This window comes from Rhinatrema bivittatum, chromosome 9, assembly GCF_901001135.1.
Source record: "Rhinatrema bivittatum chromosome 9, aRhiBiv1.1, whole genome shotgun sequence".
NCBI lineage: Eukaryota > Metazoa > Chordata > Amphibia > Gymnophiona > Rhinatrematidae > Rhinatrema > Rhinatrema bivittatum.
The window spans coordinates 164,011,125-164,026,545 of record NC_042623.1 but is presented as its reverse complement, the minus strand read 5'-3'; the positions used below and the strand labels follow the sequence as shown (position 1 = coordinate 164,026,545).

At 41.5% G+C, this 15,421-nt stretch overlaps 1 protein-coding gene across 6 annotated transcripts in view; it reads left to right on the top strand.

Annotated features, from left to right (window-relative positions):
• The window catches only part of GIGYF2 (GRB10 interacting GYF protein 2), a 444,297-nt gene extending 434,362 nt beyond the window's left edge, over positions 1-9,935 (top strand). For all 6 annotated transcript variants that reach the window (XM_029616693.1, XM_029616694.1, XM_029616691.1 and 3 more), the window contains one exon: positions 7,752-9,935. In XM_029616693.1, the coding sequence (XP_029472553.1) occupies positions 7,752-7,819 (68 nt within the window). In that variant the 3' untranslated portion in view covers positions 7,820-9,935. The remainder of the gene's footprint in view (positions 1-7,751) is intronic.
• The last annotated feature ends 5,486 nt before the right edge of the window (positions 9,936-15,421 follow it).

Genomic DNA, 15,421 nt, shown 5'->3' with positions numbered 1-15,421 from the left:
CTTTTCCAAATCCTTTGAAAATAGAAAGTCTGACAATCTCCTGGGGTCATAGATTCCTGTAAAAGATCAGTTAGTTCTGTGTGCCTCAAAAAGTGCCCTTGATGCCTTTTACATATAAAGTATCATTAACCAAAATGTAGCCAGTAGCTATGGACGCCAATGACAGTCCTACTAAAATCGGTGGAACCACCAAAACGGTTCCCGGTACCTTGTATTTTTCATCAGTGACTTATATGTAATATATCTAAGTTTTATACTGCCAATAGATTTGTAGTGGCAATATTCTGTTCCCTCCTAAAGTGTTTGTGCTCAGGTGAATGCATCTGTCTAATACTGTCTGGAGAATTCCAGTCTACTTTCCTTCACTATTCTTATGGGTCTACAAACCTCATGAGAAGTCAAGCAGAGAACTGTGTCCTGCTGACCACATCACCCGGTACTAATCCATAAAAGATAACTACAGGCTCTGGCGCTTAAAGCAATATTATTAGCAGGATTTCTAATCTTGGCTATTTATGGCCGTCTTTCTTTCTTTCTTTCTTTTTACCTATAGTACATCATTTCTTCTTTATAGTTTTTTGGGGAGAAAAAGATATGGCCACGTTATTCACTTCTTTCCTGAGTCCAGTCTTTAGTTATTCATGCTTTAACATTTATGCACATGATTCTTGTACAGTAATTTACTTGGCATTTCCCACCTTATGAACCTTAAGTAGGAGGAGCTTTCTAAAACATTTAAATACTATTAGCTCTTCAAACTAAATATAAAACACAAAAAAAGAAGAGTAGATGTTTTTTTCTTTTAACTTCCTTCTGAATTAAGTAATACAATTTTGTACTAATATGATTAACAGGAGAAGGGAAGATTCAGTATTCTGTTTGAAACATGGTCAGTATTTAGGTAGATCACTTTTACAAGCACTGTTTTATCCTGTTTACATTTGACAGAAGGAATGGATGAATCTAATCATTTCAATTTTCTTACCAGATGAACATACTGTAGATCCATTAGCAGACTTTAATACCTGCCTACCAGAAGTAGCCAAGTGGCTTCATACCCATAAACTGAAGGCCAGTCCTAGTAAATCTGAGACTATGTGGCTAGAAAGGAAACCAGCAAGTTATACTTTACCAGCTTCTTTGTTGTCAGGACTCCCAATTACGTTGAAGCAAGTGGTCACCACCTTAGGGGTTAAAGTAGATTCTCAGCTTCAGTTTTCATCACAAGTCTTCAGTATAATTCAGCATTCTTTTTTTTATCTATGTTTTATACACCATCTGCATTACTTTTTAGATGATAGTGACCTGAAAATGTTAACATATGAATCCAGAACCAGTGTGTTATGCACCTCTACCAACAGATGGAGACGGAGCAAAGCTGACATGACCGTATATATACTCCTGCAGTGACATCAGCCTGCCAGTATTTCCTAGCGTGTAGCCAGATGGACTCAGGACCAATGGGTATTGTGCTCTTCTGCTAGCAGATGGGAGACGGAGTCAGATTTCAAAGCTGACGTCATCCTGGGTACATGCCAGTATTTTCCATCTTCAGCAGATGGTGGACATGTATCTCCCTATGGGGATTGCTTCAAGTTTTAGAAGGAGAAATAAAAGGAAATGTAATTAGCCCCACCCTCCTGCGATGATACCAAATGGGTCCCTCCCCCAGCTGAGAATTCCTGAGATGATTTCTGTGGTCCCTCAGATGAGTGCCTTGGTCCGGTAGCTGTTTTTCTCAGCTGGCATGAACTTAGCTGTTTAAACGGTAGAAAGGCAGCAGGTACAGGAAGCCAAGCGCAGCGGTAACAATATAAGCCCTCTCCCCCTGGCAGCCAGAGACCATCTCTGTACTCAACCTGGAAGGGCTGAGCACAGGTAAGGTTTAAAAAAGAAAAAAACAGATTAGAAGGGTTGTTTGTAACGCCTTCCCCTTCCTCCGGTCTCCGTGCTCGGTATGCCATTCCAACATTCATTCCCACCCTCGAGGGAAGTTAAAGGATGTGGGCAGCCTGGTGGGTTGAGCAGCCCATGTGGGCTAGGCCCCACTGTTAAGCTTTTTTCTGTGCACTGCATTGTGGACCACAGCAGCATTTTCGCACGCCTTTTCCAGCGTATTAAGCTGCCCTCTTCAGGTTTGTCAGTGCATGCCAGTGCGTCTGGCTATGTAGGTTGTGCACCTGATTTTTGGGTGCTTAGTCAGACGTCTGCTTGGGCATGCAGGGCAGATATGGAGCCAGCAACTGCCTTTTTGGCAGATGCGGGCTGTGATTTGGTCCGCACCTCAGCCAGAGAGGTGGCTTTGGTAATAGCAGCCAGTCGTCAAGTTATGGCTGAGAAATTGGTCGGCTTTTGCGACTTCCAAGGTTAACCTTACGAAGTTGCCCTTTAAAGGCTCGCTCTTGTTTGGTAGCAAGTTGGAGAAACTGGCCAGTAAGTGGGGTGAATCCCCAGTTCCTCTGTTGCCGGAGGATAAGACGTAGACGCCACGCTTCTTTGGCATCAGAGGTCATGCCAGGGAATTCAAGGGTTTTCGTCCCTTCAGAGGAGCAACCTTTCAGAGAACTCGATCATTCGGTAGGTCTCAGTCCTTTCATCCCAGACGAGGCACGGGCACAGGTAGTGGAGCCTCCCGAGTTTCCCAGTGAAGGTTTGCTGACCCATCCCCAGGAACAGGAGATAGGGGGCTCCTCTCTTTTATCAGAGGTAGGTCGAAATCACATTGGACCAGTGGGTCGTGGAGATGATATGAGAAGGATATGTGCTGGAGTTTCACAATATTCCTCGAGACTTGTTCATGATGTCTCCCTGCCACTCCCCGCAGAAGAAGCAGTCAGTGGGCGTGTACATTGTCAAGGCTCCTCAGTCTGAGGGCTGTGGTTCCAGTGCCTACGTCTCAAGAAAATACAGGTCGATATTCTATTTATTTCATTGTGCCCAAGAAGGAGGTCTCCTTTCGTCCCATCCTGGACCTCAAAGGGGTCAACAGTCAATAGCAAGTGACTGATTTTCACATGGAAACATTGCACTCAGTGATAGTGGCCGTACAGTTGGGGAAGTTTTTGACCTCCTTGGACATGTCCGAGGATTACATGCGTATTCCCATCCAATTAGAGCACAAACGTTTTCTGTGATTCATGGTTTTGGGACGCATTCATCAGTTTCAAGCGTTGCCTTTTGGTCTGACCACTGAACCCAGAACCTTTTCCAAGGTTGTGGTGGCGGTGGCGGTGGCAGCAGCAGAGTTGAGAGAGGATGGGGTCCTGGTACACCCGTATTTGGACGACTGGTTGATTCGAGCCAGGTCTCTAGAAGACAACCACCTGGTGATATACAAGGTGATTTCCCTGTTGCAGGAGCTTGTTTGTGTGGTGATCCTAGCCAAGAGCAGTCTTCAGCCATCTCAGTCACTAGAGTATCTCGGTGTTCGGTTTGACACAAAGCAGAGCAGGGTTTTCCTGCCGGAAGCTCATATTCAAAAGTTTCGCAATGTTCCTCAGGACGGCCACAGGTGATAGTGGATGGCCGCAGCTGATAGTGGATCATTGGGACCTTCCGGTTCTAGAATGGCTGGCGACTTCTCATAGTGTGAAGGTTCCTCGATTCTTCAGTCACAGGAGAGATCCGAAGTCCTTGGGTATCGATGCTTTCATGCAAGATTGGCCGGAGGACAAGCTGCTGTATGCCTTTCCCCCATGGCCCATGTTCGGCAGAATGGTTCGGAGAGTCTAGGGCTGGGGCTTCTGGAGGCACCAGATTAGCCCAGGAGACCATGGTATGCAGATCTGTAAAGGCTCCTGGCAGACTCCCCCCTCTGATTTTCAGCACACAGGAATCTGTTGTGGTAGGGTCCTGTTCTTCATGAAGATCCGATTCGATTTTGTCTTACATTATGGCCCTTGAGAGGGCTCACTTGTTGAAGCATGGATATTTTACTGTGGTGTTTGCCACCTTGCTTCGAGCGAGAAGGGTCTCCACTTCCTTGGCCTATGTGTGGATTTGGCGAATGTTTGAGATTTGGTGTGAAGATCGAGGTGTTCTTCCTTGTTCGGTTAAGATCTCACTCATTTTGGAATTTTTGCAGGATGGATTGAATAAAGGGTTGGCCCTTAATTAAATGTACAAATAGCGGCGTTTGCCTGTTTCAGGGGTCAGGTGAATAGTGGTCCCTTATCAGCTCACCCAGATGTGGCCCATTTCTTGAAAGGAGTGAAGCATCTTCGTCCTCCCTTGTGGATACCTGTGCCCTTGCGGAGTCCTAATCTGGTTTTGGATTTCTTAGTAGGCCCTTCGTTTAAACTGATGTATAACCTTTCCTTGCGGTTACTGATCTTGAAAACTGTGTTTCTTGTGGTGCTTTGTTCTGCACGTCAAATTTCCAAGTTGCAGGCTTTGTCTTGCCGGAAGCCGTTCCTCCGAGTGACTCCAGGGGCGATATAGCTGCGTACTGTTCCTTCCCTTTTGCCAAAAGTGTTTTCAGATTTTCACTTAAATCACTCTCTTTCCCTGCCATCTCTGGATAGGGAAAGAGATGCGGAGGAATATCGCCTGTTGCAAACCTTGAATGTTGAGACACAAATCTCGAGTTATCTGGAGGTTTCTAAACCTTTCGGGACGACAGATCACCTGTTTGTCCTCCATGGTGGTAGTAAACAGGGCAAGCTGGTTTCACGGGCTACAATAGCTCGCTGGATTAAAGGGGTGGTTATGCCATTGCCTAGTCAGGTTAGGGCTCATTCCACTAGCTCTCAGGCAGTTCATGGGCTGAGGTTAGTTTTGTTGTCTCCCGGCGACATTTGCCAAGCTGCGACGTGATCTTCCTTACACACGTTTTCCAGGTATTATCATCTGGATGTGCAGGCCCAAGAGGACGCAAACTTTGCACTTGCGGTTTTGTCTGGATCTCAGGCAGCTTCCTGCCCTGTCCGGGAGTAGCTTGGGTATATCCCACTGGTTCTGGATTCATCTGACTAGATGCTAAGAAATGAGAAATTACTACTTACCTGATAATTTCCTTTTCTTTAGGATAGTCAGATGAATCCAGCTTCCCGCCCTTGACTGCCGAATGATTGTGCTATGGTCCTCCTGTGTGGCTATATGTTCAAGGGGTTACTGGTAAGTGTTAGACCAGTCCCTAGACTAAAGTTAATATGTTCTTTGTCTGAGCTCAGTGTTTCCTGTTGACTGAGGACTGAAATGGTTCTCTGTTATTGATCAAGTTTTTGCTAGTCTGTCCACAGTTGGCTTTTGAAGAGAATACTGGCAGGCTGATGTCACTGCAAGAATATATATACGATGATGTCAGCTTGGCACCCTCTCCATCTGCTGATAGAGGTCCATAACCCACTTGTTCTGGATTTGTCTGACTATCCTAAAGAAAAGAAAATTATCAGGTAAGTAGTAATTTTTCATTTTAAATCACTTGGATTGTTGTAACCCTCTTTACTATGATTTATCTTTGCACCTGATTTGTCTGTTTCAGGTAGTCCATAATTTAGCTGTGAAGCTGATTTTGGGGGGGGGGGGGGGGGGGGGGGGAACGATATGACCAGGCCACCCTCTATTAAAAGAGCTCCACTGGCTACCTATTTCCCTCTGGATTCAAAAATTGAGTGTTACATTTAATGTTTTTATTTACATTGTCTTACATTTAAAGTTCCTTATTTATCTAACCTTTATTCCCCTATTGTCCAACATGTGCTCTTCATTCTACTCATCAGAAGCTATTAAGGATTTTATTTATTTATTAAAATATTTGACTTGCCTAAATTACCACAAGTATGCTAGGTGAGTTCCAATCAACATAAACATTTCATTAAAAATATAACTTAAATTACAAAATAAAATTTAAAATCCACACATTTCTAAAATCAAAATCAGTCCTATTTAAAAGCTTCCTCAAATAAAAAAAGCTTTAAGCTGTTTCCTAAATAGTTTCATATCATGAATAGATCTAACCTCAAAAGGGTCCTATAACTGAGAGGGCTCGTTTCTAACTTCTTGGGTACAAACATTATTGAGGGTTGGTACTTCCAGTAAATTGCTAGTAGAAGAGCATAATGTCCTACCTGGAATATGTGCAGAAAATAAATATATTAAATCTGGGGCAGAAGTTCAAAAACAGTTGTAGACAATAGTAAGAACCTTAAACTTCAGCCTTGCTTCACAAGTAGCCAGAGCAGCTGGACTAACAGTGGAGTCGTATGCTCTCTGGAGGATGCACCCAAGACCAAGTTGGTGGCTGAATTCTACAACAGCAATAAAGCCTGAATCCGATATTTCGGGAAGCCGATATAGAAACAGTTCCAGTAATTAATTGTATTTAATACAAAGACCTGCATTAGTGTCCGGAAATCAGCTTTATCAATCAAAAACTTAAGATGCCACAACATTTTTCATTTAAAATATCCAGAAGACACTGTAGCACGCAATTGCAAATCAAGCTTTAAATCCAGAATCAAAAATAAAGCCTAAATTCCGAAACTTTTTGGAAAAAGGAACAGTTTCATTAATGTTAATTCCATCCAAACCAGCTGGACTTGAGCTCCTAGAAATCCAGAGAGCCTGTTTTTGTAGCATTGAGATTTGATTCCTTCAAATAAAGAAATTCATCAGAAATAACCAAAGAATTATTCTTTGCATACTTAGTCCCAGTTTTATAGAATTCTTTCCCATTTCCCTATGCTTTGAGAGAGATTTTACCAAATTTTGTAACAATCTCAAAAATTCTCTTTATAAAAGCCTTTGATCTCTGACCTTCGTCATTTGATAAATTACTTCAATGTTCATCCATATTTTTACTTCTTACTTGGGTCTTGTATTTTTATGCATTTTTAATAGGGCTTTGAAATTGTAATACTGCTATATTTTATATTTTATTCTGTTTGGTTTTACGATATTTTATATTATATAGTTGTAATTTATACTGAAATGCTGTTATTATCTTCTTTTAACTTTGCCTGTTTTTACTTTTTAACAGACCAATGTAATATAATGCGCTCGGCTGAGCACATGGCTTTATACGGGCTTGGACGCACATCCAAAACCCCTAATGCAATAAGGGGATTAGCACATCCAAACCAGCACATAACTAATAGCGTTCATCACATGTAAATTCATGCCTGCCCCAGAGCAGGCATTGATTCTTGAGGAGCCCCTAAGGTTAACAGAAAAGCAGAAAATACTGCTTTTTTGTCAACTTTAGGAGAACGGGGGAAAAAAAGTTTTTTAAATGTCGCCGGCGGTCAGGTTAGGAAAACAGACGCTCAATTAATGAGTGTCCGTTTTCCTAACTCATGGCTGTGCACAGTTAGGAAAATGGATCCTCCTAAAATTGAGCGACCATTTTCCTAACCCACACTGACAGCCACCACTTCTGGGCGCCCGATGTTGAGGAGGCACTAGGTACGCACAGTTTACCCCAGCACCTCCTTTTTACCACGGCACACATTTAAATATTAAATCAGGCACCCAGGAGAGGTGGATCGGCGTGTGTTAGGAGAGCAGGCGTTCAATCATGAGCGCCCATTCTACGCGCACCAATATTGCATCGGCATGATTATGTTTGTAAATGGCCTTGATTGTATTGAAGAAAGGTGATAAATGAAGTTAAATTAACTAACACTGATGAAAGACAAATGAAGCAATTCTTGAGCCTGGTTCTCAACAGGGCAACTAGGAAGCTGTCCTCTCAGTTTACTTAAGTCTCAGATTATTCTTTACCTAACATACATTTTCTTTTTATTTGCCAGGATTTTCAGTGAATGCCTCCTCAGAGCGTCTTAACATGGGAGAAATTGAGACATTGGATGATTACTGAGTATGTGGAAAGCCTCCCAACGTTTCTCATGTCTATTAACCATGGATTCTCCCAACTTTTCGGATGCAACTCCCTTCTCCAGTGCTGTGCTGGAAGTGACCAAACCAGCTGCCACTAGGCTAACTTCCTCCTCACTTTGGTAATCCTTCCCTGGCCAGGACTCTGCATGAGATTAAGGGAGCATGTTATGCATCTCCTGGGCTGGGGCAAAACAGGATTCCTGTAGAACAAGAAGGTGCTTTGTGTGAGCCATAAGCATTCGCTCTGCTGATGTGACATCTGCTGGGTTACATAGCAAGCCAACTGAGAACTGCAAACAGTGAGCCTTCTACTTGTCACTTCCAACACACCTTGACCTCTTCTCTTGCATCCATCAAGTGCAATCACAAAGAGCATATGGTTAACAGATGTCAATACAGACTCAAATGCCACGTGGACATTGACCAGGCAGGACTGTGACAGGGGTTAGAGACACTTGATTGCCTCCAGGAACTGCATTTGATAAGCTAACCTTGTGACTGGCATCCCGTTGCTGCAGGGGTTGGGATTGGTGGGACTGGATTTTTTGGATTAAAGTTACATACTCCCTCAGTCATCTTCTCTCTTCAGCACATCCTTCTCAGAGAGGAAACCTTATGCCTTTCTTCATGATGTTGTCAGAAGGACATCTTATCCCAGGCACATTCTAACCGTCCCAGGCAAATTGGGGAAGAGTAATCATTCCCTTTCATTCGGCTAGAACACTCTCACATAATGCACATGCACAGCATTCTCAGATCCCTTGTTGCAGAGTCTCAAAAAAAAAAAAAAAGACTATTTTTGCACCATGTATTTTACTTTAATTGATTTTGGTTTATGTTGAGTGGCCAAATCCCAAACTGTGCCTGCCTTGCAATTGCTTCACTGACTAAAATACTGCACAGTACCACAGACTCTTGAGCATGGAATGAGAAGAAAAACCTTCTCAGCTCTGGAGAAAGAGAATGTCTGGCCAAGGTCGTCAGAAACCTTTCAGAAAGTGCTGCACAAAGCAGATGATAACTTTCCTTTTGGTGCAGTTGCCTCTCACTGCCTCCACTCCTCAAAACTGAGTTATCCCTTTTTCCCTCACAATCATTTCCCATTTACATACTCCTGTTCTGCTAGGAAATTACATTTCAAGCTTGAAAATAAGGAAAACTGCAATGGCAAACCTCAATCCTTAAAATATGGAAGAGGTTGTTTTATCAGCTGTGCAATGGTTTGTTCCTTTTAGTGGAATTGGGGTCTAGTTGTAGTATTTGCTATTTTCAGAATTAAGCATGACTCCATAACCTAATGGGAATCAATAATTATTTTAGCATTGTTCTCCCACTACTTACAATTAGAGAAGTGTATCTGTATACATCAGACTAATTTATTCTCCCCTTGCCATTTTCTTGTTCTTTTGTTTCCCCCCCAAATCTCAAATGCACTTAGCTTTCAGACCCCTGCCCAATCACCACTATTCCATTCATTCCTAGAGTGCTGTTTTGTGCCTGGAATGATAAGCAGTGCTGTATGAAACCCAGAACAAGTCTCTTCAGATAGCTCTCTCTCTTACATTGTTTTCTTTCACTTGTTTGTTTTTCTTGGTTTCTGACTTCTAATGGGCCTTGTTCACCTGTCGTCCTCTTTTTGTCATTTTGTGGTTTTTGGGTTTGTTTGGGGTTTATTGCCTTTGTTTCTTCTTATTTCCTTAGTTCTCCCTTTCCACCTCTCTCAATGCCTGCATTAGAAGGTCTGAGTCTCTTCAAGAGCACAGTTTGGTTTTGGGTTTTTTATTTGATTTAAAAAAAAATATATATATATATATTTTTGGGAAAAGGAGTTGAAGGGATTACCTGCTCCTTCCCTGACGTGTACAGTAACTATACAGAGACTGCTGCAAATTTGTATATAGTTTTTGGACCCATTTGTGTGGCGTCTGGGAGCGTGACAGATCCAGTCTTCTTGTCCTCTTTGCTTTGTAAATTTAAAAAGGGGAAGAGGAGAGGAAAGAATAATTCTATTGTTTACAAAATCTGAAGCTCCCTCTGAACTTTTGCCAGTGTGGAAAAATAAGATCTTCAATAAACCCTGGTTGTATTATATCTGAGAGCGAGTTTGTTGCTTGTTTTGTTGAAGTTGGTTTGCTTCTTTCCCCACTAAGCCTGCTGGCCAGAACTTGTCACTTTACACCCCACCTTCTTGCCTATGGCCTATGCTGCTTTCCCAGCCAAGTTATTGGTCAGGGACAGCAAGCAAGCAGAAGTCCAAGAAGAGAAATATCACTTAACTTTGACATGAATTTATTTTTTCTTTTTTTATATATTTGCAGCTTAAAATAAATGTGTCAGATTGAAATTGGAGACTTTTCACCATAAAACCAACAGAAGTGCCCAGCCCCGTGTGTTTATACAAAATAAATCAATCCTATAAAATCTTAGTGGAGACAGGAAACCCAGCAAGTGTGAAAAAAATTGTGCGGTTTCATATTCCCAGGAATAAACCTGTGAAACAACATTGCACTAACTGAGAAAGATTTGTTAGCTTCATACCATTTTCTTCTTATTCAGTCCTTATTCTACAGCTACATATACTGCTAAACTAACAGAGTTAAGCAGGGGCTGGTTTTACCAGTAGAACCCTCGCCTACTCTGTCTCCAATAATTCAACATCTATGCTAACCTGCACCCAAAAGCCTGATAGTAAGGATGAGGCTATCCAAACTCCACAAATAATCGGATTGGAGTGTGTGAGTGGTTGTAGTATTACCAAAGGCCATGCCAAATTCCTTTTCCACACCCACTGGAAAGGAATGCAGTTTCAGTACCACTGACAACTTCAAAGCTTTCCGACACCCCATTCACAATGAAGAAAACAGAAAAATATTATGTCATCATCACCATGACAGCTCCCAGCAACATATGAGGTTGATGGATCCCTAAGGTGGCTCCCTCAGTGTTCTGCCTCTTGATTGAACAATTTATAGAAGGGGTTGCTCACTTTATCTATTCTTTGTCCTTCAACAAGCAGAAATAAATCATCCATAAGGCATGGGTGACATAACTGAGAGCACCAACTCAGACTCGGCTCTCAGAACTCAGAGCATGCACGGAAGTTCCCACGCATGGTCACTGCCTCATATGTGCCTTCATTTTTATTTGGCCACGCTATTGCACAGATTTGTTTATCAGTCTCTCTCTCGCCCTTGTATTTTTTTGGGCCTTTTTTTTTTTTTTACTTCAAGTTTGCATCTTATGAATTCTTGTCACTGCTTCAGCAGCTGCTCAACAGAACTTTACTTTCTCCCCCCTCCAAGAAAAAAAAAGAAAAGTAGAAAATGGAGAAATTCATGGCAAAAAAAGACAGTAATCAGTGAGTTTAAAGTCTGCAGTTATAGGCGTTGCACATCCATCACAGACACCCATTCTGTCTGCTATTCCTTCCTGGGCCAGCTTGATGCTTAAGACTGTTCCAGTACTCTGATGTCTCCATCCCCACAGTACTGTGCCTGGAAGATGAAGCTTTGAGGAAGGCACCAATTGGCACCACCCTGCTCCACCTCCCAGAGCAATGCATCTTTAGATTCAAGACGTCATAAGAAGTATCTGTCACTCCAGAAGTTTACTTCTTACTCCCATGGAGCTGATTAAGCCTGTGCTGTCAGAATAGGACTTCTGCGGTGAACCTTTCTTTGACCCTGAGACAAGAGGTAGTTCTATCAGTGAAGGAATCCTTGTCCTTCCTGGCATGGAAAATTCCCAAGGTACTGACATTCCACTCCCAGCACTATCTGTCTCATTGGTGCGGAGCATGGCGGCACATTGCAGGATGCAGTCACTACCTTCAGTATGGAGCAAAGCACTTCAGCACAGGAGAGTAGGCATACGTCTATCTTGGAGAGTAGAGTTTGGCACAGAAGGTATCCCTGCTAGTGCTGGTCAGTGGAGTTCATCGGAGCTCAGTGCTTCTGCAGTTGCAGAGTTGGCATCCCTGAGTTCTTATTCTTCACCAAGGAAGGATGAACCTTATGCAGGTGTCGGAAAAGGATGTGTTTCCCTCTCCAGCATAAAGTGTCCCTCAACCATTTGGAGTCCAGCTATCAGAAATGGTGAAGAATTTCTTTATCTCCCTAAGCCCAAGAGACCAGAGAATGTAGTTGGAGCCTCTCCTGTCCAGAATGGAAGAACATTTCCTAGGCAGTGGGGTACCAGAGAATCTTTAGGAGGTTCACACCTTGTCTCAGGGTCTTCCAATGGGCAAGTAAGTCTGCTTCCTGACTTGATTAATTCTCCTTCTCCACAGGAGTCCCTCCCTCCCCCCCATGAGTTGAAGGGGAAGTGGTGCAGTTAGCTCATTCCAGGTTTACTGCTCCTCTCTCCATTAGGGATTTCTTCCTCAAGCTCCCTCATCATCAGGATCCTGTCTGAGTGTCTGTCTGTGATCTGGCAAGGAGGATTATACTGAGATCCCTTCAGAATCCCCTACTAGACTTGCCTCAGCATACATCTCCTCCAGAAGATCTTAGCTTTTCTCGCTTCCTAAACAAGTTAGCAAAAATGGATGTGTTTGGCATCTTACAAATTCTGCTGCCACTGGCAGACTCTGAGGTCCATATTCAGACACAGTCCGGCTAGCAAACTTATCCTGCTAACTTTGAAGGTTTATTCAATAGTGAAATCGCACTATTGAATATAGCCAGCTATCTTAAAGTTAGCTGGTGAGCTATAGCCACCTAACTGTAGGGCAGCTCTTTCACCTGACAGATTTATCAAAAACATCGGAGTTAGCCAGCTAATTTAATACAGGCTAACTCAACACTTCCCAGTTACGCTCCTGGAATGCCCCTAACTTAGCCAGCTAAATTCTAGGCAGTTATCTTATTAGCTGGCTAGAATTTACCTGGATAAGTACCCAAATATTCATTTAGCCAGCTAACTTCTGAGTTAGCCAGCTAAATGCTTTTGAACATGGACCTCTCTGTGTCTATCCCAATGCATGATCTCTTCAAAGATCTACAAATGAGAATGTCATACCTTCTGGTAGCCCACAAAATCAATTTGAAGTATAGAGTCCAGGCCTCCCTGGGGTTTGGCAGTGTTCAGCGGCTGCACCACTCTGTAGTGGTTAAGTTGGCAATGAAGTGGGTGAAGCACCCTCGAGAACTCTACAGCATTTTTCCCAGGAAAGATCTGAATGCATTGGACATACTTGGGAGGAAAGTTTTCCAAGGATCTATGCTTAGCACAAGGATTGCAGCCAACCAATTGTTTATGATGCACTATTTGCACATCTGAAAAGGTACCTTTAGTTCATAATTTCCTGCCTACCAATGGTAATGATTCAGATACATTGTCGAGGGCATATATTAATGGGGCTTTCATTAAGCACAAATTGGAGATTTCCTTATTTTTAAACAAGGGGTTGTTTGATTTTTTTTTTTTTATTTATAACTGAGACCCTGCTTTTGCAAACTGACTATGTTCTTAGTAATTTTCACAACCCATCTTCTTCTTACTTTCAACACACTAGAGAGGACAGAAAGGACACTCTTATAAAAATATTTTCCAGCTGCAGCCACTTCCCATTATGCTTGATCATGGTTGCGAATGTTCGGTCTGGAAATTTGCCAATTTTGTATTTCCCTAGTATACTGCCCACCTGAAATTTTGGCTGGGGATTTAATGATTATTATGAACTTTTTAAATTCATTAGTTATTCAGTATCTTAAAGTGGTCTTAATAGGTGATTTGAATCTCCATTTGGACCGTAAACCAAAATATGTCTTTAATGAGTTTCTTGAATTTTTAGCTTAAATTGAGCTTTTGCCTTTGATATCTTAAACTACACATAAGGGTGGTCATATACTTGACTAGCTGATTTGCTCTAAGCAGATAATTTCTGCTAATCAAATCTTAGTAACTGATACTTCTCCTGTTTTATGGTCCAATCATATTTTGATTCACTGTTACAGTAGCTTGTGATAATTTAAAAAAATTAAGTTTAGTTCACTTTGGAACCAGAAAATCAATTGATCCAGATCAATTTAAACTTAAATGTCCTCTGTTGAAGACCAATTAAGTTTATTTAATGCTGAGGATATTGTAAGCTTGTTAACTGTCCTCTTAGAGTCGGTTTGGAATGACATCACCCCAGAAGTGTTGAAAAATCGTCGCGCTGCTTCAAACAGAGTTCCCTGGTTTGACAAAGAATTATTTATTTATTTATCGGGTTTTATATACTATCATTCGGATTCATAATTATAAATCTATCATAACTGTTTACAACAAATATAAAGGTTACAATGTTAAGGGGGATAAACAGGGTTTCAAAAAGATTCAAACTATTGGTAAACATAGGGGTATCAAATGTTAGTTATTTAGTGATCTGTTTACGTTTAACTTCTTAGTTATAGTCCATAGTTGTGATAAGTTCATTTATTCATTTAATCTTCAGGTTGAAGTGGAGGGTGAAGTTGTTGTGTTGTTCATTGGGTGAGTTGGTATGCTTTGTTGAACAATCATGTTTTTAGATCTTTTTTGAATGTTTTTAGGTTTTCTTGAGTTCTTAGTTCAGTTGGTAGGGAGTTCCATAGTTTTGGGCTACCTAGAGATTATTGCTCTCTCTTGGGTTGAGGTGAGTTGATTGGAACGCATAGGTGATGTTTTTAGAAGACCCTTGTTTGTTGATCTTAGGTTTCTATTTGGGGTATGTAGTTTTAACAAAAAAAAAATTTTTTTTAACAAAAAAAATTTAAGACTGATTTAAAGGGCAATGTGTTAGAGCCAGCTTGAATCAGCTTGCTGTCAAGAAATCATTACAAGCAATTGTTTATGGCTGCAAGGAAAATGTTTTATACTGAGCAGCTTCACATGTCTTTGAATAGACGATTGGAGTTATTTAATTTGATTAGTCTCATGGTCATTAATTTTCCTAAAGACTAATTTAAAGGTAATTTGAAGCAGAAATCTGCCTTTTTAAAAGCTAGATTCTCAATTGTCTAGTTCTTTCAACCTTGATAGTGTTTTTAAAGTGTCTTTTGAATGTGTTGGCGGTTGGGACACGTTTATTGAAGTTGGTAAATCTAAGATTGAACAATTTATGGCCCAGGTAAAGAATTCTTTCTCCCCTCTTGATCCATGTCCTTTTTTTTTGCTTTATATCTTAAGGGAGGACTTTATTTCTATTATCTGGCAATTAATTAACTCTTTGCTGAAGGAAGGCCAATTTCCATCGATAGTAAAGCAAGCTTCTGTCCATCCTGTTTATAAGAAACATAATCTTCCTCTTGAACTCCCTAGTAGCTTTCACCCAATTTCTAATATAGTGACCCTGGTAAATTGCTTGAGAAGGTTGTATACTTGCAATTGACTGATTATTTGAAGGTCAACCATATATTACATAAGTATCAATGTGGCTTTAGGGTAAGGCATAGTACTAAGACTCTCTTTCATTCCGTTTTGGTCTTCCTGCTATTGGAAATCGACAAGGGGTTATCAGTCATGGCAATATTTTTCGATGTTACAGCAGCATTCGACATTGTGTATCATTCAGTCCTTATCGAGCAACTCGAAGCAATTAGGATCACTTGAGATGTTC